At 43.1% G+C, this 24,521-nt stretch overlaps 1 protein-coding gene across 2 annotated transcripts in view; it reads left to right on the top strand.

Annotated features, from left to right (window-relative positions):
• rerg (RAS-like, estrogen-regulated, growth inhibitor) overlaps positions 1–24,521 on the top strand; it is a 48,312-nt gene that overhangs the window by 16,867 nt on the left and 6,924 nt on the right. The window contains exons 1-2 of one of the 2 annotated variants that reach the window (XM_017441019.3): positions 20,558–20,711; positions 24,102–24,158. In XM_017441019.3, the coding sequence (XP_017296508.2) occupies positions 20,606–20,711; positions 24,102–24,158 (163 nt within the window). In that variant the 5' untranslated portion in view covers positions 20,558–20,605. Of the gene's footprint in view, positions 1–20,557; positions 20,712–24,101; positions 24,159–24,521 lie in introns of those variants that run through there. The other variant, XM_037981282.1, reaches the window with a different exon arrangement.

The following is a 24,521-nucleotide window of genomic DNA, read 5'->3' as shown; positions in this document are numbered from 1 at the left end:
AGGACGTGCAAAACAGCTGCAGCTGGGGAGGAAACTGGTTTGCTGAAATCTTTGTGGGCAAATGTGAAGCATTAGCGCACATTTTGGCTTCGGTCGCTGCTCCTGCACGCTCCCGGCATTCTGATGTTAACAGGAAGTGACGTCACGTGCCTTCTTCCTGAGTTATTTGGGGTTATTTTGTATTCCACGCTACACAAACCCACAAAGAAAAGACTAGACCGCAGAAATGGTGGCAAATCACTTTAGAAACAATAAATATTGGGTTAAAGTTGCAGTGTTTTGGGCAAAGTTGCGAAAAGTTGCGATTTTGCGGGGTTTGCTTGATTTTGCGTTAATAGTTGCGATTGCAACATCGCAAAATCCTGGAGGGTCTGATTGTGTTCATTTAAAAGTTTGTTTCATACAGCAAACATCTCCTCGTGCACACGTTCCAAACGACTCGGCCCCGACAGGAGACCGTCTTCTAGACGGACTTCCAGGCCGCGCAGAAGACGGCCTCCTGTGGCGATGTCGGAACCGAAGGCCGTGAAGTCGAAGAACAGACGAATGTAACTGACAAGCCTCACGTCGAACGGTTCGTGTCAACACTCTGCCAACCCATGTTGGTGGAAAAACTAATTACGGCTCTTCAGTTCCAGCTGCTTCCCTCTCCGTCGTGAACAATCGATTTTGGCGTGGACGCTTCATCTCCACAGACGCCCGATCCTCGTCCATTGCTCGCACGTCTTCCCTGCGGTCCTCATGCACAAACACAGCCTTCTAATGGAAACCAACAGGTTTCTAATGAATCGTTTTGTCCTCAGTCGGTAAACATGTGGATTCAGGCAGTAAATTACGCTCCCACTTCAGGGACAACATAACAAGAGGGGGAAAAACAACACGCTGATATTAGCCAGATTTATGTTTGGAGCCTGTCCTTCGTCGTTTATAAATTTGAAGTATTTTGCCTTTATTGGACCTTAAGTCTTATGTGAGACCATTTAATTGGGTTTGTCATGCTATACAAGATGCTTTTTATAAGGAAAGAGTCTAAAAATATCTAAATAAAAGGTTTTTGCTGCATCTTTGCCATTTTATAACGAATGGCCGATTTGGTCAAACTTTCTTGTGATATTTGGAGATACAGTACGTTAGAGATACATTTTAATCAGTTGTACAGATAATCAGCTGACTTGGCAGCCATCTTGAATTGGGTTGACTCCAACAGGTAATCCATCGTAGACGTACGATAAATGGTTACTTTGAGAGTTTCATGAGAGGCAGAGACACAAACACGCAGACATGCCACCTTTTACGGGTAACGATAATGAAATTTATTGCAACGTCTTCGCCTGTTTAGCAGCTTTATAAAAAAAAACTTTAACACAATGAACAGTACTAAATTAAACCCGTCGTATTAAATACTCTAATGGCTCATAAAACACATTTAGAGTCAGGAACAAGTTTACCTTTTAAAACATTCCTGACTTTGGACAGCTTTAACACTAATGTCCGTAGTTCCTGTTTTATTTGGACTTTATTTCCAGGCTGACTGCGATGCTCTGACCTGGACTCCTGCAGAGCGACATTACACTAATAAAAAGCAGGGAACATTAACTCAAGTGTGGCTATTCTGGCGCTTCGTAGCTTTTTTCCTTTTTTTGTTGGGGTTTATTGACTCAGCGGTGGAAACTGTGCAGAGGAAATAAGATCCATTTAACCAATTATGGCGCCTCCAGCTCAGGCTTTGCTGCACGCTGATGCACATACATCAGCATAAACAATAAAATGACGTATAACAAAGACTTTAATACATTTCTGTTATAAAAACATATATGATCTCATCTGTAAAAAAAAAAAACACTTCAGAAAATCTTCATTATCGCCTGCAGCCACGAAAGGTCGTTTATTGGCAAAATATCTCAAACCAGTGGATGGTTTTCAATAAAATTATCAGGAACAGATCATGACATGTGTCTCTACAGTTATTTAACTTTTAGAGTCAACCTGATTCAAGATGGCTGCCGCGGGTAATCGATTCTAACTAACACGACTCAGGCAGTTTTACAGATACTGAGCTCAGATTTGAGGTGGTCGTAGCTGAGATGACATCTTTCTTTAAAACTCTGACATGCAGCAAGTGGTGAATGCTACTTTTATTTTGAGAAATCAGTGTCATATTTTCAGTCCCTAAAATAAGACAGCCTGCTTTAAACATCCATTAAAAACAAAACCGACTCCTCTGTTTGTTATACGTTTATTTCAAAACACCCGTAGAAAAAGTCGTATTTGTGCACAACTCTTGAAACGTCTCTTAATTTCGTTTCTGGAGTTCCACAGGGTTCTTTTCTTGGACCACTGTTATTCTCCATTTTCATCCCAACATAACAACTAGATCACACGTGTCAAACTCAAGGCCTGCGGGCCAGATCCGGCCCTCTGTAACATTTCATCCGGCCCTCTAGTCTGGTTCAGATCGAGTCTCTGATTCTTATTTTGCTTAAAAAAAACTGAGCCTAATTAGTGAAGTTTTCTCTGACAGTGACTTAGAAGCCAACAACATATAGTTTTAATTTCTGTATGATCAGATTTTTAATGTTTTAATGTTAAAAACTTCATTTAAAAGCTGAGTGAGGCGTAAGAAATGACAGCTAATGATGAGCTTTTAGAAGTTTGGTCTATTTGTCTGTGTTCATTAAAGTCTGTTTGCTCTAAATTCTGTATAATCTGTAACTGGGAAAAGGTCATTGATATTTCTATATGAATGATTTGACATAATACATCTAAAACCAATTAATTTATGTAATTTTTAATAAATATTGATCGTGATTGGCTCTTGGCTAGGACCAGATTTTTAATTTTGGCCCCCTTGCGTCCCTGGGTTTGACACCCCTGGTCTTGAACGTCTATTTTCCTCGCTTCGCAGATACTCCAATATACTTACGATTGAAGCACAATGACTCATTTTCATTTAAGACACTGTTTTAATGGTCTGTCAGAGATTAAACCCTTGATATCTTTTAACGTCTGCAAATTTATTGACAAAATTGAAGTTATGACTTTTGGACTTTTTTCTTTACAAACTGTAAATCCCTTTAAACCGAGTAGTTTATTTTCAGAAATATAGATATCTACCAAAGGCAAACACATATTTCTACTCAATCATAGCACAAATGTCCACTGTTTACCAAAATTCCACTGAAGGAGAATAAAATGAATGATAGTTTTGGTTTACTGTCTATTTTCCAGAGGCCAAGTTATTCTGCAACTTCAGCTAACCTTTACAATTAAAAACAACAAAATTGTATTCACACATTGGATTTTATCAATAAATGTGGTTTTGATTCATGTTTTCTTGATATTGTGCAGCAAATGGCTTCTTTATGAGAAGCCTGGAGGTTGTTTTTTTGGAAATAAGCTTCAACTTTAGTCGCCGCCTCGCCTTCCACTCTCAAAACAATAAGAGGAGAACAAGCCAGCATGTGTCTGTCCCAGAAATACCACCGTTTGCCACCTCCAGCACCTGGAGGAACCCATGAATCGGGCTGATGGATGCTCCGGCGTCTGACATAAACAGTCGTTCAGAGAGCAGACGAGAGACAAAGCCACAAAAACAAGACGAGGCAGACAGCTAGTCCAACAGCACAAATTAAAAAAAGGCGCCCTAAATAAGCTGACGCCGATTAGGCAACAATGACTTATGGATCTTAGCTTTGAATGCAGTAAAAGGCCATCATTTTGCCATTACGTGATAAAATCATGAGTGGAAAACAGGCCTCGGCCAACTCCCTGCTCTCAAAATCACCGTTTCAGGATCCGTGCTGTTTCCAAAATCAACCTCCTGCATTGTTGACTGGAGGGAAATAAAAGTCCTGGAGAGTCATCGAATCACACGTCGCTGATTTCATCTCGTTCAGCGGTCCTGAGTAAAGCTCATTTCTCACCAGGACGCCTCGGCGTTTGATGCGGATCTTTGGTTCACGTGCAGCTGTGCAGTCAGACCGCCTTGTTTACCTTTTCTACAAGGAACCCAACGATCGTCTGTGAGGTCGAAGTCTTTGAGAGCAAAGTGGGACAAGTGGAGGTGGATTTCACTGTTACAGATAAGAAACCGCCCAAACAGGAGTGGTGTTTGACATCTTGGCCCAAATTGTGCAGGTTGGACTCCACCAGGACAGTCTCTCGTCTCCAATCCTGTTTGAGGTGTTCATGAACAGGTTGTGGAGAAAGGAGGGGGTCTGGTTTGGGAACCTCAGGGTCTCGTCTCTGCTCTTTGCAGACGATGTGGTTCTGATGGTCTCGATGGTCTTCAGCGCGCACTGGGGCGGTTCTATGTTTTACATACGAGGCCATCGTTCTTGACCAGAAAAAAGGAGCATCTCGCCGGGCTGCAACCAGTTGGCGAACTGCATTCGTGAAGGAGTCTCCAGAACGACTTGAGACTTTCACGGGAGGTTCTCAATTTCTTTGCTCCATCCTATCGTAAAAGTGCTTGAACTTTATTATAACTTTGAATGGCGGATTCAATCATAAGTGTGGGGGTGGGTGGGTACGATGAGGACAAAGGTCAGCAGCATCAGAGACAGAACGGACCCTGTCCTTCAGCTGTCCAACCTGCTTCCACCGTGGGCAGCTGTCGCCTCCATTACCCCTCTCCAAACCAGAACCTCCCTCAGCCTACAAAATGACAACGAATCTCTTGTACTCTTCTATTATTTCTATTATCCTGTTGCATCTATTGCTGCTGTATGTGTCCAGTTGTCACCAGAATCTAAAATGAATTTATCTGGCTGTGAAACAATGTGCATGGCCTAGAACGGTGGTACCCAAAGTTAGGGTCAGGACCCCGTTCGGGATCATGAAACACCAATTGTGGGGTCTTGCAAAGACTTTAAATGAACTTAAATGAATAATTTACAACAGCATATTCAGCCTTAATTATTACAAAAAATTGAAAGAAATGGTCATAAATGTGTGAAAACCTATAGAAAATCTGACAAAGCTCTCTGTTAAATGGCTTATTAGCAATGTTTGCGTACGTCAGTAATATTAGTTGGGGTTCACAAGTCTCCACAACTTTTATTTTGTAGGGTAAAAGCACTGAGCTAGAATGCAGTTTGACCACTTGGTTTGCTCGTTCCTTTGGTCAGAAACTCAGAATTTAGAGAGACTGCAATGAAAAATGTGTCTATTTACTCGGAAATTGAGTTGCCAACTGGTCTCAGTCCGGTGAGATACTACCTAAAGCTAAGATGACTTGTAATCCCTGGGAGTCTTGTTCATGAGCGACGCCAGGATGGAGCCATCGATGGATCAATGGATTAGGTTTTTACCAATGGGTTAGGTCAGTGGTGTCCAATCCTGGTCCTGGAGGGCCACCATCCTGCATGTTTTAGATGTTTCTCTGCTTTGACACACCTGATTTGAATGCCTTAGTTATTACCAGGCTTCTGCAGAACTTGGAGACCTGCTGAAGAGCAGGGAAACATCTCAAACATGCAGGATAGCGGCCCTCCAGGACCAGGATTGAACACCCCTGGGTTAGGTCATGGTACAGAAGGAGCTGAGCCACCAGTCCAAGCTCTTGATTTACTGGTTTGTCTCCATTACACCCCTCACCTGTGGTCAGGAGGTTTGGATTATGAATGAGAGAAGAAGACTCTAAATGAGCTTCTTCCGAAGAGTGGCCGGGCTCAGCCGTAGGGATGAGGCGAGGAGCTCCGACATCCAGGGGGGGGGGGCTCGGACTGGACCTGTTCAAAAGGTGGTTCAGGCATCGGATTAGGAGGCGAGGGATTACGTCTCCTTTCTTGGGAACACCTAAAGGAACGTCTGGAATTCCCTCCAGCATCTGTCGCCTCTGTGACGACCAATCAGTGGAAAGAAAACGACTGACAGAACTTCCAATTAGATTTCATTCGGGCTAAAATACTGTAAAACCTAAACATTTATAAATTATTTGATTCCGAGGGCCAGCTATGACGCATCGTGTGGAATAAATTCTTGTCTGTGGCTGAGCTTAATAAAAATGTTCAAAGCCTCTGAATTAGTAGAAAAACCAGTTCAGTGGCCTAATGGTAGAGTGTCCGCCCCGAAACTGGGAGGTCGTGGGTTCAATCCCTGGCCGGGTCATACCAAAGACTGAAAAAATGGGACCCATTGCCACCCTGCTTGACACTCAGCATTAAGGGTTGGAATTGGGGGGTTAGATCACCAAATGATTCCCGAGCGCGGCACCGCTGCTGCTCACCGCTCCCTCAGGGGATGGGTCAAATGCGGAGAACAAATTTCGCACACTCAGGTGTTTGACAATCAGTGGGTCTTTCTTTCTTTCTTCCTGCGGTAACATCTGTTATCTGCTGCCTGTAGCTTCCTTTTGTCCTCAGAAAGGAGCAGAGCATCTCCACCGTGTACATGTTTCTGTTTGAGCTCTCCTAAGGCCGTCTGCCTCGCTCCAAGCCTCCCCCGCCTTTCTGTTCACCTGCTCACGCACATGTAGGGGTTCGTTAGGATTGGGCTCTGCCGGATTTAGGACTTATTCCCTGAAGCGTAGGGCCGCCGGCGTTCTGTGCCTCCGGATATAAAAAAACAAGCATATTATTCAGTCCCTTGACAAGGACAGAGCGAGGCTATAAAAAAGCGAAGAGATTGCATCACGATAAGGTGGGTTTTGAGTGCGTTTCGTCTGCGGAACTATTTTTAGAGGCCGCCTCCGACACTTCTCTGTTTCTCATTCATGCGCTCTGACGGCTGCTGGCCTTGGTCGAAGCGTGAGTCATCTCTGGTAATTTCCTGCTCCGCTTTTAACAACTTTAAATGTCCGGAGTTTAGCAGAACTTTTAAAAATAAAAGCATCAATACGGTTTAATTCATTTCCTCTGAAGGCGTTTGACCAAATATGGTTAACGTAAAGTTTTACTCCGGATCCAGCTCCTGGCTTGGGAGCTTCTCGAGGTTAACACTTCATAGTTTTCTTTTCTTTCTTCTCAACTAACTTTTAGTGTTTCTAAGATAAACTACCTGAAAACTGAAGACAACTGAAACCAGATTTAGTCCACAGTGTCTCCGGTTCGTCCCGGTGAGACAGGAAGTTACGATTTGGTGCCACGGGCGAACAGAAAACAAACAGAACTAAAAAAAATGAACATTTTCCTGTAAAACTGCAGTTTGAACGCTGAGAGCAAGCCGAAACTGAGTTCTAACAGCTAAAATGAGCAGAATACAAGCTAAAATGTGCAAAACTGCAGCTAATAGCTAAAATGTGCAGAACCAAAGCTAAGCGCTAAATCTAGCAAAACAGTAGTTAAATAACAAGACAGTCGCTGAAACTAAAATGAGCAAACCAGTAGCTAAAAGCCAAATGTAGCTAAATTATAGCTGAAAGCTAAATGTAGCAAAATTATCACTTACACCAAAAATAAGAAAACTGTAGCTAAAAATGAAATATGCAAAACCATAGCTACAACCAAAAATGAGTAGCCAAAAAAACAGTAGCTGAAGCTAAAATGAGCAAAACAGTAGCTAAAAGGTAGATGTACCTAAATCATAACTGAAAACTCAATGTAGCTAAATTGAAGCTAAAAGCTAAATGTAACAAAATCATAGCTAAAAGCTAAAATGTGCAAAACCGTTGCTAAAACCAAAATAAGCAAAACTGTAGCTAAAAGCTACATTTAGCAAAAAGCTAAAGGCATAAAGTTAAATCATAGCTTAAAGCTACATGTAGCTGAATTGTAGCTAAAAGCTAAATGTAGCAAAATCATCACTTAAACCTAAAATTAACAAAACCATATCTGAAGCTAAAGTGAGAAACAGTAGCTAAAAGCTAGATGTATCTAAATCATAACTGAAAGCTACATGTAGCTACATTGACGCTAAAAGCTAAGTGTAACAAAATCATAGCTAAAATGATCAAAATCATAGCTGAAAGCTAAAAAGTGCACAACCGTAGCTAAATTGAATATACCAAAACCGCTGCTGAAACCAAAATGAGCAAAACAGTAGCTACAAGTTAAATTTACCAAAACAGTAGCAAAAAGACAAAAAGGTAAATCATAGCTCAAGGCTAAATGTAGCTGAATTGTAGCTGAAAGCTAAGTGTAGGAAAATCATCACTTAAACCTAAAATTAAACCATATTTAAAGCTAAAATGAGGAACAGTAGCTAAAAGCTAGTACAGCTAAATCAAAGCTTAAACCTAAAACAAACTAAACCATCGATAAAAGCTAAAGTTAGCAAACACTGTAGTTCAGATGAAATTAGCAGGACAGCAGCTAAAAGCTAAAAGCAGCCGACAGAGCGAGTCTGCTGAGGTAGATTTCAGGAAATGTTTCAGGATTTGAGGAGATTTCCGTGCATTTTTGTGGGGAAACTTGTTGTAAATGATGTTAAATAAATAAAAAGCCTTCGGAGACATGGTTTGAAAATGAAAAAGGACGTGGCGGTGGTTTGATCGCTCGTTTGCACCGTGACGTCTGATGCTTTTAAACTTCGGTAAAATTAAATACCTGCAGTCAGAAGGAAAGCAGCAGAGCGGCGGCGTTCTCTGTGAAATGGGCGTTTCCCTCCTTCGGCTGCTTTGTCCTCCCACCTGTAATCAGAGGACATGTCGTTCTGTAAGGTGCGGCTCTGATGAAAATCTCGACGCCGAATTAACGGGATGAAGGGAGGTTGTTGGACAACCGGACACGAGAGACAAAAACCGTCTTTGGTGTCCAATTTAAGTAAAACCACAGGGGAGGAGAATAACCGCCGCTCGCCGACTGGAGGAGAGTTTATCCGACCTTTACTGCGACTCGAAACGAACTCCATAAGTTGTTTCGAGTCACAAAGAGTTGAAAAAATTAGGATTATAATGGAGATTTTTGGGGAGAGGATCAAAAATAATAATCTGAAGGATAAAGAATAAATGTCAATTATTAATTTCTCAATTTTTTCATTTTTCTACTAATTATTAGTTCAGTAAATTATTATTTTAAAGCACCGTAATTAGGTTATTTTGACCTCTAGTGATTAAATGAACTCATTAAAGTAAAATCTGCTATTTTAGTGTTATTAAATAAATGAGAAAGCTCGTATTAATAGGCTTAATTAGGAGAGTTTTTTTAATTAAAATCCTAAAATACTGAAAATTAACTGGATGGTGTTCATTTAAAGATGGTTTAACAGATTATTTTCGGTGGAGTTGATCTAATGAGGACAGAAAACAGATTTTTAACAAGTCAGATTTTCATTTTTTTACCAGTTTTTCTACATCTGGTTCACGTTCTCCTGATCCTGTCGTCATTAAACTCCAATTGTGCGCCAAAAAAAAAGGTTACTAATCGAGGAAATAGGAGAAAACGAGCTGAAGTTGTTTTTAGGATCGTTTTTTTTTTTTGGGCCAGAATACTCGTGTAATTTTACAGTCATGGTTATTCTAGCCAACGCTCCGTGTTTGTATGTGCGTGCAGGAATGCTGTAGCCCCGTTTAAAGCGATTTTCTAAAACAAACAGAGGTTTGGAGTTTCATTCGCTGCCATTCAAAGTGAAGGGCTTGTTTTAGGAGGCAGAAGCTCTGCAGAGAGGCTAATTACCTGGAAGTGTTGCTCTACTCTCATGGTAAACTCATACTTGCCAACCGTCCCTTGTCCCGCATCACCCTGTGCAGGACAGCCAAAAGTCCCGCACTCACACGTCCTTTTTGTCCCTTTAACGCTATATTCAGCGAGTTTTCAGATCCCTCTAGCATTTTTTTAAAGCGACTAGCGACAAATCTGGTGACTTCGGCGGCTAAATGTGAGAAAGCACTCATTCTGCAGCGTGCCGTAAGCCCCACCCACTTCCCCAAGCACTGACAGCTGTCAATCTCCCAGCAGAGAGGAGACCCGCTCATCTGATGACAGAGAGCTAAAGATGGAGAGGCAGAAAGATAAAGATGGAGGCAGGAAGTGGTTGAAAGACAGCAGGAAGTTGTGTCTGAGCATCAAGAGGAGGCCTGGAAATGTTCAGGTTAGCTAATAAATAACAAGTTCCAGCTGTTTACTGATCAGTGTTTACAATCTAACAGCTGAGAGGATGGAGAGAAAGATCCAAACTGGAGAGCAACTATAATATGTGTTTAATTCAAATTAATTGATCAGAATTCAGGAAAATCCTGTTGAATCTATGATGTTTGTGTGGATTTCTGGGAGTGATGTTTTCACGCTATGTTGTCCCACGTTGACATTCCCAAATGTTGGCAAGTATGTAAACATCCACATCTGTTTGGCCCATTTCATATGAACAGATTTACTGTTAAAGTCGACTTTATGATCAGATTCATGCCCAGCTGCGCCTCCAGTTGGCTCCTTCTGATCCATTCAACCAATCACTGATCCCCGTATCTGAGCCAATCAGAAGCAGCGTTCGGAGAGTCATGACCGATCGATCTCCTGAAGTAATGTGGCTCATAACAGTTTGTGGAGCCATTTTAAGATGGTAACAATCCACTTTGGATCAGCCGTTAACTTGTCAGGTCTGTTGTACAGAATTCTTTAAAATGAGATTCAAAGAGTTATATACAGGGTCGGCCATTTCTATGGATACACCTTCATAAAACGGGAATGGTTGGTGATATGAACTTCCTGTTTGTGGCACATTAGTATATGGGGGGGGGGAAACTTTTCAAGATGGGTGGTGACCATGGCAGCCATTTTGGATCCAACCTTTGTTTTTTCAATGGGAAGAGGGTCATGTGACACATCAGACTTATTGGGAATTTCACAAGAAAAACAACGGTGTGCTTGGTTTTAACATAACTTTATTCTTTCATGAGTTATTTACAAGTTTCTCAGCACTTATAAAATGTGTTCAAAGTGTTGGATTGTCAACGCAACCCTCTTCTCACACTTCCACTTCCTGGAAAGTGGATTGGTCATCGTGGGCCAGCTGAACGGCCCCCGAGGTCTCCTGATCTGACCCCCTTAGACTTTTATCTTTGGGGTCATCTGAAGGCAATCGTCTCTGCTGTGAAGATACGAAGTTTGAAAGCACTTTGAGTCGCCTCGTGCTGAAAAGTGCTATATAAATAAATGTACCTACCTACCTACGAGATGTGCAGCAGCTGAAACTACGGATACTGGAAGCCCGTGCTGGCATTTCTCCTGCCGTGTTGCTATCAGTGTGTGAGGAGAGTTGGGTTGACAATTGACAACTCATGAAAGAATAAAGTTACGTTAAAACCAAGCACACTGATGTTTTTCTTGTGAAATTCCCAATAAGTTGATGTGTCACATGACCCTCTTCCCATGAAAAAACAAAAGTTGGATCCAAAATGGCCGACTTCAAAATGGCCGCCATGGTCACTACCCATCTTGAAAAGTTTCCCCCCTCCCATATACTAATGTGCCACAAACAGGAAGTTAATATCACCAACCATTCCCATTTTATTAAGGTGTATCCATAAAAATGGCCGACCCCGTACAACAGGTAAGATGATAATTGTTTATATTCTTTCTACAAAAACATCAAAATGCACCTTTAATGTAGACGTTCTTCCAACAGAGTTTTTCTTTGAATCATTTGAAAGAAAATCTTTCAAATACTGAGAGTTATTTATTTATTTTTTTAATTTTCAGAGTATTGCTCACAGAGCCTGAGAGCAACAGCAAATCTTCTTGGCTGCGCTCACCACGGCAACGCTTCGTAATTTTAATATGCAATCAAATCTGAGACACCAGTTTATGAAATCTGAAGAGCTCATTTGTTGGCTGGAATGGAGTTTCAAATCAAAGCAGGTAAATTAGACAAAGAAGAAGGAAACAGGTTTTTTCTGGACTGTATTTTTAAAATAAAATAAAAAAGTTAAATTATTAATTGTGCGTTTTCTGATGACGTGAACTGCATGAAGAGCCGTAAAAGCAGGACTGCTGGTTTAGGACTCTCCGTGGAGTCCTTGCACTGATTACAGCCCACATCTCATTAGATCTGTAATAAGCAGGAATCTACAACCTACATTTACTAATGAGTTTAGAGGCTCGGAGAAGGAAAACGATGAGTCATGCTCTGGTAATCAGCCAGCTCTAATTTGATCAGCTGAGGAACAGATTAGATTTCTGCTCCGTAAACACAAAAATGATGATTTGGAGCTAAAAATCTAATGTGGTAGTAGCTGAGAGTTTATTGTTTCTTATTTTAGTCCGAAAGGCGTCTGGGCTTTTAATCTTCCATTGTTTTGTTGAACTAAAACCACTTTTGGTTTTATTTTTGTTCAAATTTGTTTTACCAACTGAGAAGTTTTTCTTATGAATTGTTCAGATTTGACATGATTTGACAAATCAAACATGGAGCTATTGTTCTGGTTTTGTTTGCATTTTATTTTTTCTGTGCGCTTTTTTTGCAGCTACTTCTGCAAAGTTTGTGCAGTTATACTCATTTATTGATCAAAACTTTCAGCACCTTAAGGAGATGGGAGCTATGACTCTGGTTGTTTCTAACATTTATATTTTTTAATCTTTAACTTTATCTACAGATATTTCCTGATAGAAATACATTAAGATCGTTTCAATTGCCTCAAAAATATTGTTCCTTGAAATCTGCTATTTTCAGCTTCTAGATACTGTTCTGTGACCTTTAGCCTCAAGTCGATTTATCGTGACAGTTAGCATCCAGCTAACTTATTGCGACATTTAGCCTCGAGCCGACTTGTTGCGACATTTAGCCTTGATCCGACTTAACGCGACAGTTAGCATCCAGCCGATTTATCGCAACAGTTAGCCTCGAGCAGACTTAATGCGACATTTAGCGTCGAGCAGACTTAATGCGACATTTAGCGTCGAGCAGACTTAATGCGACATTTAGCCTCGAGCAGACTTAATGCGACATTTAGCCTCGAGCAGACTTAATGCGACATTTAGCCTCGAGCAGACTTAATGCGACATTTAGCGTCGAGCAGACTTAATGCGACATTTAGCGTCGAGCAGACTTAATGCGACATTTAGCCTCGAGCAGACTTAATGCGACATTTAGCCTCGAGCAGACTTAATGCGACATTTAGCCTCGAGCAGACTTAATGCGACATTTAGCGTCGAGCAGACTTAATGCGACATTTAGCGTCGAGCAGACTTAATGCGACATTTAGCCTCGAGCAGACTTAATGCGACATTTAGCCTCGAGCAGACTTAATGCGACATTTAGCCTCGAGCAGACTTAATGCGACATTTAGCGTCGAGCAGACTTAATGCGACATTTAGCGTCGAGCAGACTTAATGCGACATTTAGCCTCGAGCAGACTTAATGCGACATTTAGCCTCGAGCAGACTTAATGCGACATTTAGCCTCGAGCAGACTTAATGCGACATTTAGCGTCGAGCAGACTTAATGCGACATTTAGCGTCGAGCAGACTTAATGCGACATTTAGCCTCGAGCAGACTTAATGCGACATTTAGCCTCGAGCAGACTTAATGCGACATTTAGCCTCGAGCAGACTTAATGCGACATTTAGCGTCGAGCAGACTTAATGCGACATTTAGCGTCGAGCAGACTTAATGCGACATTTAGCCTCGAGCAGACTTAATGCGACATTTAGCCTCGAGCAGACTTAATGCGACATTTAGCCTCGAGCAGACTTAATGCGACATTTAGCGTCGAGCAGACTTAATGCGACATTTAGCGTCGAGCAGACTTAATGCGACATTTAGCCTCGAGCAGACTTAATGCGACATTTAGCCTCGAGCAGACTTAATGCGACATTTAGCCTCGAGCAGACTTAATGCGACATTTAGCGTCGAGCAGACTTAATGCGACATTTAGCGTCGAGCAGACTTAATGCGACATTTAGCCTCGAGCAGACTTAATGCGACATTTAGCCTCGAGCAGACTTAATGCGACATTTAGCCTCGAGCAGACTTAATGCGACATTTAGCGTCGAGCAGACTTAATGCGACATTTAGCGTCGAGCAGACTTAATGCGACATTTAGCCTCGAGCAGACTTAATGCGACATTTAGCCTCGAGCAGACTTAATGCGACATTTAGCCTCGAGCAGACTTAATGCGACATTTAGCGTCGAGCAGACTTAATGCGACATTTAGCGTCGAGCAGACTTAATGCGACATTTAGCCTCGAGCAGACTTAATGCGACATTTAGCCTCGAGCAGACTTAATGCGACATTTAGCCTCGAGCAGACTTAATGCGACATTTAGCGTCGAGCAGACTTAATGCGACATTTAGCGTCGAGCAGACTTAATGCGACATTTAGCCTCGAGCAGACTTAATGCGACATTTAGCCTCGAGCAGACTTAATGCGACATTTAGCCTCGAGCAGACTTAATGCGACATTTAGCGTCGAGCAGACTTAATGCGACATTTAGCGTCGAGCAGACTTAATGCGACATTTAGCCTCGAGCAGACTTAATGCGACATTTAGCCTCGAGCAGACTTAATGCGACATTTAGCCTCGAGCAGACTTAATGCGACATTTAGCGTCGAGCAGACTTAATGCGACATTTAGCGTCGAGCAGACTTAATGCGACATTTAGCCTCGAGCAGACTTAATGCGACATTTAGCCTCGAGCAGACTTAATGCGACATTTAGCCTCGAGCAGACTTAATGCGACATTTAGCGTCGAGCAGACTTAATGCGACATTTAGCGTCGAGCAGACTTAATGCGACATTTAGCCTCGAGCAGACTTAATGCGACATTTAGCCTCGAGCAGACTTAATGCGACATTTAGCCTCGAGCAGACTTAATGCGACATTTAGCGTCGAGCAGACTTAATGCGACATTTAGCGTCGAGCAGACTTAATGCGACATTTAGCCTCGAGCAGACTTAATGCGACATTTAGCCTCGAGCAGACTTAGCACGACATTTAGCCTCAAGCAGACTTGATGCGACATTTAGCCTCGAGACGATTAAACGCGACATTTAGCCTCGATCCGACAACGCGACAGTTAGCATCCAGCCGATTTATCGCAACAGTTAGCCTCGAGCACACCTAATGCGACATTTAGCCTCGAGCAGACTTAGCACGACAGTTAGCCTCGAGACGACTAAACGCGACATTTAGCTTCGAGCTGACTTGTTGCGACATTTAGCTTCGAGCTGACTTGTTGCGACATTTAGCCTCGAGCAGACTTAGCACGACAGTTAGCCTCGAGCTGACTTGTTGCGACATTTAGCCTCGAGCTGACTTGTTGCGACATTTAGCCCCGAGCAGACTTGTTGCGGTTGCAGATTGCGTTCTGCATCTTTTAGCTATAATAATCCAGATTTAGCTTCTTCCGCACTCAGCCGTCACACAGCATTGCCACAGAAAACTAATTCTGTCGTTAGTTTATAGTTTTTGTGCTAAATGAGGACAAGCTGAAGGCTGGAGCGTAAAGCGGAACAATACGCTGCCACAATAACATTCTTCTGCATTGTTCGGCTGATGTTTTAATTAGCCTAACAGGGTTCCTAAGAAGTTCATGCTGTGCTCGGGGATGTTTTCTTTGCCACGTATCTGATTCCAGGCCAGCGTTTGGGCATAAATTCTCCTGAAGCCGAGCTGACACGAGGAGATTTATTTGTTGCGGACTGGCCCAGACAGTAACACCATTAATCGTGGGAGATGACATGTTTACTGTTGCCTTGTGTGTTATTGTTACTCCGCTCACTTTAGACTCCCTCATGTCTGAAGCTCGTATGAGAGACAAAATAAAACGGAGAACAACATGAATGTCGGCTGATTGGAGAGCTGGGATCTGACGATAAGATGTCTGATCTCCATCTGTATCTGGTGTTTTTTTTCCTCCTGGTGAGACTCAACATTTGTTTGTACCCTTCATTAAAGGGAAAAAAAAACAATGGTCACTGAAATAACAAAACTGAAAAGTGATTTTATTGAAAATGTAATAAAAATCAGTTGCTTTTGAACTGTGGTTCAACAACAAACTATTGAAACTGGTCTTAAAAAGGATGTTTTTCCTAGAAAAGAGTTAAACTAAGGTGTCTTCAGTCCTGTAATCAGTCTGCCTGTTTAAAGGGGGACAGGTAGTCACAGGGCTGTTTGGGATCATGGTGTGTACCACAGTGAACATGGAGGACACACAGCTGAGGACAGAGTTGTCTCAGGAGCTCAGAAAGAAACTGAGCAGCAGGTTGAAGGTAAAGACTAGAAGACCGTCTCCAAGCAGCCGGATGTCCCTGAGACTACAGAAGGTTAAGGTCCACAGGACCGGAGACAACCTGCCTGGACGTGTCCACAAGAGGACAACTGAAGACAAACGGAAGAGACGGATCATATGAACGATAACCAAAGAGATCAGAGGTGAAGTCCAAGGTCAAAGGTCATCAGTGGCTGTTTGAGACAAAGTGGACTTCATGGAAGACGACCGAGGAGGACACCAGATCATAAAAGAACTGGACTAGCTTCTGGGAGAATGTCCTTTGGACAGATGTGTCCCATCAGCTCTGTCTTCACAGAACTGAAAATGAAACCTACAAAGAAAAGAACCTGCAGGGGGACATGGAGGAGGCTCGGTTCTGTTCTGGTCCTGAATCTGTTCAGGGTCCGATGAAACCTGGAGACCATCAAGGCCTCCTGGAGCCAGATGTGCTGCTCAGAGTCAGAAAGCTCGGTCTCAGTCTCAGGATAATGAGCCAAAACCACCAAGAACGGGTCAGAACCAAACATTGGACCGTTCTGAAGAGGCCTTCTGAGCCCTGATCTAAATCCTGCTGAACATCTGGAGGAGGAAGCCTTCAGACCTGAGACAGCTGGAGCAGTTTGCTGACGAGGACACACCTGAGGACACCTGAGGACACCTGAGAACACTGGATTGACTCAAAGGTTGGACAACTATTAAGTAAAGGTGCCATCCTTTTGATTTGGGTCAGTTTTATTTATTTTTTTCCTTTTTTTATTTTGTTGAACCAAAATCCAAAAGCTACGACTGATTTCCATGAGTTCATTTTTAGTATTTTTTGGTCAGTTGGAAGTTATTTCGATGATCTTTGCGAGTTCCTTTCTTTAACGGGTACACATTTGTCTGCATCTGCATGTTTCCTTTTAGAGAGCGCTGATTTACGTCCGTACGGCGGGTCTAATGAGGCTTGGTGTTTGGGATCCAGACGGGCCCCCGGGGGAGGGAGCGGTGGTGACAGGAACTCTGGGAAAGGTCTGCGCCTGGGACCTGCTGTCCACCGAATGGCTTTGGGCGATTTTCTTCCCGAATGTGAAAAAACGGTCCTGCAATCTTTCAAAATCAAACCGAAACTGGTCTGAAAGCTTTTCCTTCCAGGCTGCTTCAGCCCATCACCCTTCTCTGTGTCTCGTTTCTGTCTTTTGATTCACATTACGCCGATTCTCACCTCCGGCGTTGAGTCATTCCTGCAGAATCCTTTCAGGGGTCGGGTATTTGTCCTTGAAGTTCAGCAGAACCGGCTGCACGACTGAAACGATTCTCCTTTCGACTGCTGGGAGGATCTGTGGAAAGAGCAGAAATGGACAATCAGAGGTGAAGGTGGGGCGACCAACAGTCCCGATGTCAGAGGATATCGATCCGAGAACAGAAACCAGCGATGAGCCGAACAATCTCGTGTTGCTCGACTTCATTTGAACCCGACCGCCCTGAGGTGCACCGTTAAAGAGCTAGCATTCCTCGACGGTTTGCATGTCGCCCGCCGCCGGTAATTCTACGGTTTTAAGACTCCTTTTATGACGAGAAGGAATCAGGTTTGAGCGATTCAAGCTAAAGCAGGTTTCGGGGATGACTCTCAACTACTACCACATCAAAAATTAGGTCGCTATCCGTAAAAACGACCGAGTTGGAGACATTTTTGTTATAGCTGTGGCGGCCATCTTAATCTGGAGTACTTTCAGAAAGTTTCCTTAAAATACATAAAGGGGTTCATGAGATATTTCGCTAACAGACAGGGGAAGCACTCGGAGTGTGTGTCACGGGTGACTCTCAGCTACTACCACGCTAAACTGACTGCTACAGCCGTTGTTCTGGGTCCTTTTATTCCGGCCAGAACTCCGGATCCCATCAGCTCAAGTCGCCGTATGACGTGACCCGACATGACACGAGCACAATGGTTCCAGGACCCGACGGCGGTGAACCGGCGCTGGGGTGTTTCTGTGTCAGAACCGCAGGAGTCCGTCTGACGGCCTCAGAGGTTCTGTTCAGCTCGGCCCGGCGGCCACCGGCGCCACTCAGTCCTCCCGCTTCGTTTGCAATTAGTCCAAGATTCTGCCGCTAACGTGATCGGGTCGCCGCGGGCGGGAACAAATTAATGTAAACACTTCCTGTTCACAGCTTCCAGAAGTCCCACAATTTATGAGTTTAATCATAAAACACGACGACAAAGTCACGATTATTCATCTTTATTAAAGAGTCAACTTTCTCCAACATTTTAGTTTTTTATTTTCGGCTATTTCTACATTTCAAAATATTTACCTTAACGAAAAAATATCTTTGTGGAAATTCACAGAGATGTTTTCAATCCCCTAAAAAACCGAATTTAAGTGCGATTCGATTGTTTAGGTAAACAACCCGCCAAGCTTTGGGCCGATCTGAGCGAACACGCGACCCGTTATCGTTTACTCAGATTCATGGCACAAAAAAAAAAATCAGAGTTGATTTAATAAAAAAATCCAACAATAACAGAGAAGTTTGCTTTAATTTCCAGTTTTATCAACCAACCATTGAAGACTTATTTTTTCTTGGCTAAATAATTTGCATTAAAGCAATAATTCAAACTTTTTGACTGGGATACAGAGGAAAGGTAATGGACAGTCAATATCTTACCTGCTGTAGAACCTCAATTTGGAGAAATAGAGTTTAACTCTGACCAAAACGATGAGCTAAAGGCTAGTCTGAACAACACAACTTTGTCTTAAAACAACTTCAATTGTGGCTCATTAAAAATATTTATTTACATTTTGGGTTTCTGCGAGCGCAATGAGCAGCAGCTGCAGCTAGCAGTAGCACTTCCGCAACAAAATCCAAACCATAATAACCGTGTTTTTGAAATTGTTTCAAACTGCCTCCGTTTTGTCTTCTTTTGCTACCTTTAGCTACTGTTCAGCTTCTTTTAGCGAGCCGTTTTGCTCCCTTCGGCTTCTAGCTAGCATTATGCTATCTTTGTTTTAGCTTCCAGCTCGTCTTTCTGCTGTTATTTTTAAAAAGGGCTTTTAGATTTTAGCTACAACTTTGCTTTTATTTAGCTTCCAGCTTGTTTCAGGTGTTTCATTTCTGAGCTAGAATTTTGTCCTTTAGCTCGCTGCTCGTTTTCTGCTCCTTTCAGCTGCTTCAGTCAACTTCAGCAGTCAGTTCGGCTGATTCTCGTCAGGACCAGCGTCCTCCACAACATTAACTTTTGTTTCATTAAAAACAAATTCAGTCGTTCCGTTCTAGGGTTTAATGAATAAAAACAATGATCAGGTTCTAAAATGATTCAAGCCAGCAGGTTGTAGAACCTCCTCAGTGGGTTCCTGGTTGTGGAGGAGCTGTGACCCACTCTTCTTTCCATCGTTGGTTTCTGCTCAGCTCTCCGAGGTTCTGGTTCTGGTTCTGGACCGTTCTGTTGTGTTTGGGATCGTTGTCCTGTTTGTCACATCTGACTCCAGAATCAGCCCAGACCATCAGCCCTCCACCGCCGTGCTGACAGCTGCAGTGCATTCTGGGTAAACATCTGTCCTCTGGTCTGGTTCTGGTTCTGCTCCAGACGTCTTCTGGCTCCTTCAAGTCGAGCTGCCATGTTGTTTTTTAGAGAGAAGAGGCTTTAACCTTTGACCTTTAACCTGCTGACGGGGCCTGTAGGGGATCCAATTTCTCTGAGCACTGCACGGTCTGACCTTTGGGGTGAATCTGCTGTGAAGATTAGCAGCTGTCCTAAATGTCTCCTCTTATGAATAATCTTCCTCTCTGTAGAACGATGGACTCCAGATAGTTAGGAAATGACCTTTGACCTCTGACCTGCGAACTGAGGCCTGTAGAGTGAGCACTGCACGGTCTGACCTTCAGGGTGAAGATCAGCAACTGTCTTAAATGTCTCCTCTTGTGAATAATCTTCCTCTCTGTAGAACGATGGACTCCAGATAGCTTGGAAATGACCTTTGACTCCTCCCAGATTGCTGGGCAGCAGCAGCTTTTAGATCACTGCTGATTTCTTGTTTTTGTTAACTAATCAACGGAAAAGATGGAATCGGTTCTGTGTTTTTTGTTCTCTTGAGGTTAGATTTGAGTCGTTTCCTGACCTGATGAAGACCCGATCAGTTTTATTACGTCCTGATGTGGAAAACCCAAAGACAGAGTGAGGAAAACATGTTTACAACAACTGATATCACAGTTACATAATCTGAGCTGAATGAAATTCAGACAAGGTGGCTTCTTCTTCCTCCCCTTCTTTGTTAATCCCCGTTTATTACAGATCGCTTTTAATACTCAGTTAAAAAGGGATCATTTCACTCAATTTGGGTCACGATGTCCATACCGCCGCAGGTTCACAAAGGCTGCTTCGCTGCCGTGCGCCCATTCCTGTCAAACAGCAAAGAAAAGCAGCAGATAGAGTTTCCACCAGCCGGGAGGGGTCTTCACACCCCGCTGGATGTTCGCTCCACCTCGAGTTCAGGACACTCGCAGAAATCCAGGGCAAAGTAAACGTGCTCCGTACAGAAACATGCATCACTGTGACAGTTCGCCTGCCTCTGCTCCCAGCGCACTCAGGAAAAAACTGCCTGGAAACGCAGAAGTTATGGAAGAAAGGAACAGAAACAACGAGACGGGTATGAAATACGCCGCCGCTGACGACCAGACTTGTTTGGATCATAAAGGATTACAGGGAACCTTTCCACGGCCCTCAGTACGTTCGAGCAAGCAGCAAACCAATCCGTCAGCGAGTCCAGTAATGAAACGTGGCGTGGACACTCGGGCTCACACAAAAGGAGGTTTTTCTCGTGGCGGTTAATTGGAAAACAGGCCGGGCTAAGATGGATGTTTGTTCAGCGTTCAAAGGGAGCTTTCAGAGGTTAAGCCGTCCCCTCGTTGTTTCCTTCCTGAACGGGACGGCTCAGTAAGTTGACACGAGGACACGAATACCCGGCCGAAGGACCTCCCAGAGCGGCCGAAACCATCCGCGGTTCTGACAGCTCCTGCAGGGAGCTTAACTGGAAGTGTGCCAGCGTTCAGCTGCGTTCCTCAACGTTCCTCAACGTTCCTTAAACTCACAGAGGCCGAGAGATCTGTCAGGAAATGCATCTCCTTTCTCTGCAAGCCACAAACTCAGAAACGTCAGAAATCACATTTCCTGTGAAAAGGCTGAGCTCTGAAAGACCTCGCTGAAAGTTAAAAGTATCACACTGCTAGCTAAAAGCTAAAGGTAGCCAAATGCTAGCTCAAAATAACAAAATGTGGCTAAAATCTAAAGAGGTTAATATCACCAAAAAAGGAGCAAACTGCTAACTAAAACCTAAAAGTAGCAGAATGATGGCTAAAAACCTAAAGGTAGCAAAAATGCTAGCTCAAAGTAACAAAATGTAGCTAAAAGCTAAAAAGGTTAATATCACCAAAAAGTTACATTAAAGTAAAAAGTAGCAAAAATGCATGCTAAAATCTAAAAGTGGGTAAATGCTAGCAAAAAGTAATAAAAGGTAGCTACGGCTAAAATTAGCATAGTAGCATAAAACTAGCCAGAATCTAAAAGCATCAAAATGTTACCTAAAACTAGCAAAAGTCTAGTTAAAAAGCTAAAAGTAACAAAAGGGCTAAGCTAAAAGTAGCAGAATGGTAGCTAAATGTAAAAAGTAGCAAAAGTGCGTGCTAAATTCTTAAGGTGGGTAAATGCTAGCAAAAAGTGATAATAAGGTAGCTAAGGCTAAAAGTAGCAGAATGGTAGCTAAATGCTAAAAAGGTAAATGTCACCAAAAAGTAGCAAACTGCTAGCTAAAATTAGAAAGTAGCATAAAACTAGCCAGAATCTGAAAGCAGCTAAATGCTACCTAAAACTAGCAAAAGTCTAGCTAAAAAGCTAAAAGTATCAAAAGGCTAGGTGAAAGCTAAGAGTAGCAGAATGGTAGCTAAATGCAAAATAGGTTAATGTCACCCAAAAAGTAGCAAACTGCTAGCTAAAAGTAAGCATGCTAAAATCTAAAAGTGGGTAAATGCTAGCAAAAAATGATAAAAAGGTACCTAAGGCTAAAAGTAACATAAAACTAAAAGCAGTAAAATTTTACCTAAAACTAGCAATAGTCTAGCTAAAAAGCTAAAAGTAACAAAAGGCTAGCTGAAAGCTAAAAGTAGCAGAATGGTAGCTAAAAGCTAAGCAGTTCAGTCATGTAAAGTCCAACTTCCTGTGGCTCATTTAAGCCGTGGAGCTCTGAAGAGGCCTGGTTTTTCTCATGTTTCACCAGATTCCCATCCGTGTCCAAGGCGGCCATTTTCAGTGTTGTTGATGCTACCAAATATTGTAACTTAAAGTTTTGTTTTTTATGGATTCCGAAGCTGTGGGAGGACATGCTAATCATGATGGAAATGGAAGATGACTCCATCAAATTCAACCTGTTTCTGCGACATAATCCGCCCATCCCCCGAACCGAGGCTCAAGCCGCTGCGTCTTCCAGATAAACGGCCGTATTCTCCGCCGCCGTTCACCGGCCCTCGCAGCGACAAACAGCACAGAGATGTTTGCTTTGTGTGATAAACAGATAACGACGGCCTGATTCTGTCCGAGGAAACAGGCTCAACGTTTCCGTAAACCATTAAGACCAGTGAGTCACCGCTTGTTGCTTTTACTTTTTTTGGGCAACACGACTGCTTCGTACAACCTTCCACTGACTTCTGGGATCTGATTTTTATCCTGAAGGCTGTTTGAGCTCTGCTTTAATCAGTGACTCAGATAAGTGTTAGCATTTAGATGAGAAGAGATCAGATCTTATGGCCTCTCGGTGGGTTATCCTTCACCGACGAGCAATTGAAGTTGACATCGATGTGCAAATTAGGGCAGCTGCCTGAAATAATTGGCGCCATTGCCAACTGATGGGCTTGTTTCTTTTAAACTCACCTCCAGCACATGTTCAGGATACGATATGTATGTGAAACACGCTGGTTTCAGATACGCTGTTTTTGACAACTCAACATTGTGATGATTTTCACAATTTTAAGTGTTGCCCCCTTTTTTCTGACGCTTATCCAAGGTCAGGTCCAGAAGGAAACCCCAGCTCTTCCAGGGCATTCCCAGGTCAGAGGGGACACATAATCCCTTCCAGTGAGTCCGGGGTCCAGGGTCTCCTCCCAGAAGGATGCGAATAAAACACCTCCAAGAGGCCTGAACCACCTCAGGTGACTCTGAAAGTTCCCCTCGGATGATGGAGGTCCTCGGCCCAATGCTGAGCCCGGCCACCTTTCAGCAGCTTGTACCCGATGTCTTGTTTCTGTCATGGCTCCCGTCTCAACCAGTTAATTAAGAGCTTTTTCTTTTTGACCATGGCAGACCAGGCTGATGCCCTCTTTACTGCAGCTAAATCCTCCGCCTCTTCATCCGTCTTCATTGGGGTGGAGATTTACCCTCCCGGCTTGAAGGCATCAACAGAACCACGTCATCGACCCCAACATCTGGTTTTTACTCGCTGTTCTCTGCCTCAAGAATGTTCAACTGAACTCCCAGTTTTTTTGTCATCTGTTGTGTCGAACAGGAAGAGCTGCAAGGCAGATTCCACACGACTGACCCGCAGCCAAGAATTGTTGCAGATATTTCACAAACCTCAAGAACTGCCTGGATGAGATGAAACTAGTTGTGTTTTTGTCTGAAGACTGCAGAGAGTGTCGCACATCTGGTGTAAACGCCACCAGGAACGGGCTCGACTTTGAGACCAGAGACCAGAGTCTGCAAGCTGGTCTTCGGCACCTCGAGATCCTGAAACACCCCCAACAGAATGGCTCCAAGTCCAGTTCAACTCCAGCTGAGGCAGCGACTCTCACCCAAACTGGAAAGGGCATTCCGCCTTTTTCCGGTTCCAACAGAACCACCCTTCTGGTGGCCAGCATGTCTTACCTCGAGACTATTTAGCAAAAAGACGTTCATTTCGGCTTCTCCGGTCTCCGTTTTGTCAGTTTTGTCGTAATGCCAGTCTGTTTAATTTAACCAAGTCTCACTGTTTTTCTTTTTCTGTTTGTTGCAGCTTTGGTGGTCCGGTTTCTAACAAGACGCTTCATCTGGGAGTACGATCCGACACTGGGTAAGACCCTCATTCGGGAAAATAAAATGACATTGATCCTATCATCTTTCTGTGACTTTAAACGCAATAACAACGCTGTTAATCAATCCCTCCAGGATTTCGCGGGGCATTTTCCTAAAAGTGACAATTTTTTTTTTACTAAAATCAATAAAAAAACCATAACTTTTAATCTATAAACCAAAAATCCTTCCTAGTTTTGTAAGATAATTCCAAACAAACATTGACATTCTCAAAAGGTGCTTTATTTGAGAACTTTGATAGCTTCTAAACTGACATTCATGAGCATTTCTGGATTGTCCCTGGTCTGCAGCTCTCCTCACATGTTTTGCAGACACAAAGTGTTTGTCGATGCGTTTATGTTCC

This window comes from Kryptolebias marmoratus, linkage group LG18, assembly GCF_001649575.2.
Source record: "Kryptolebias marmoratus isolate JLee-2015 linkage group LG18, ASM164957v2, whole genome shotgun sequence".
NCBI lineage: Eukaryota > Metazoa > Chordata > Actinopteri > Cyprinodontiformes > Rivulidae > Kryptolebias > Kryptolebias marmoratus.
The sequence above is the reverse complement of the archived record's forward strand: the minus strand, read 5'-3'. Positions and strand labels throughout refer to the sequence as shown.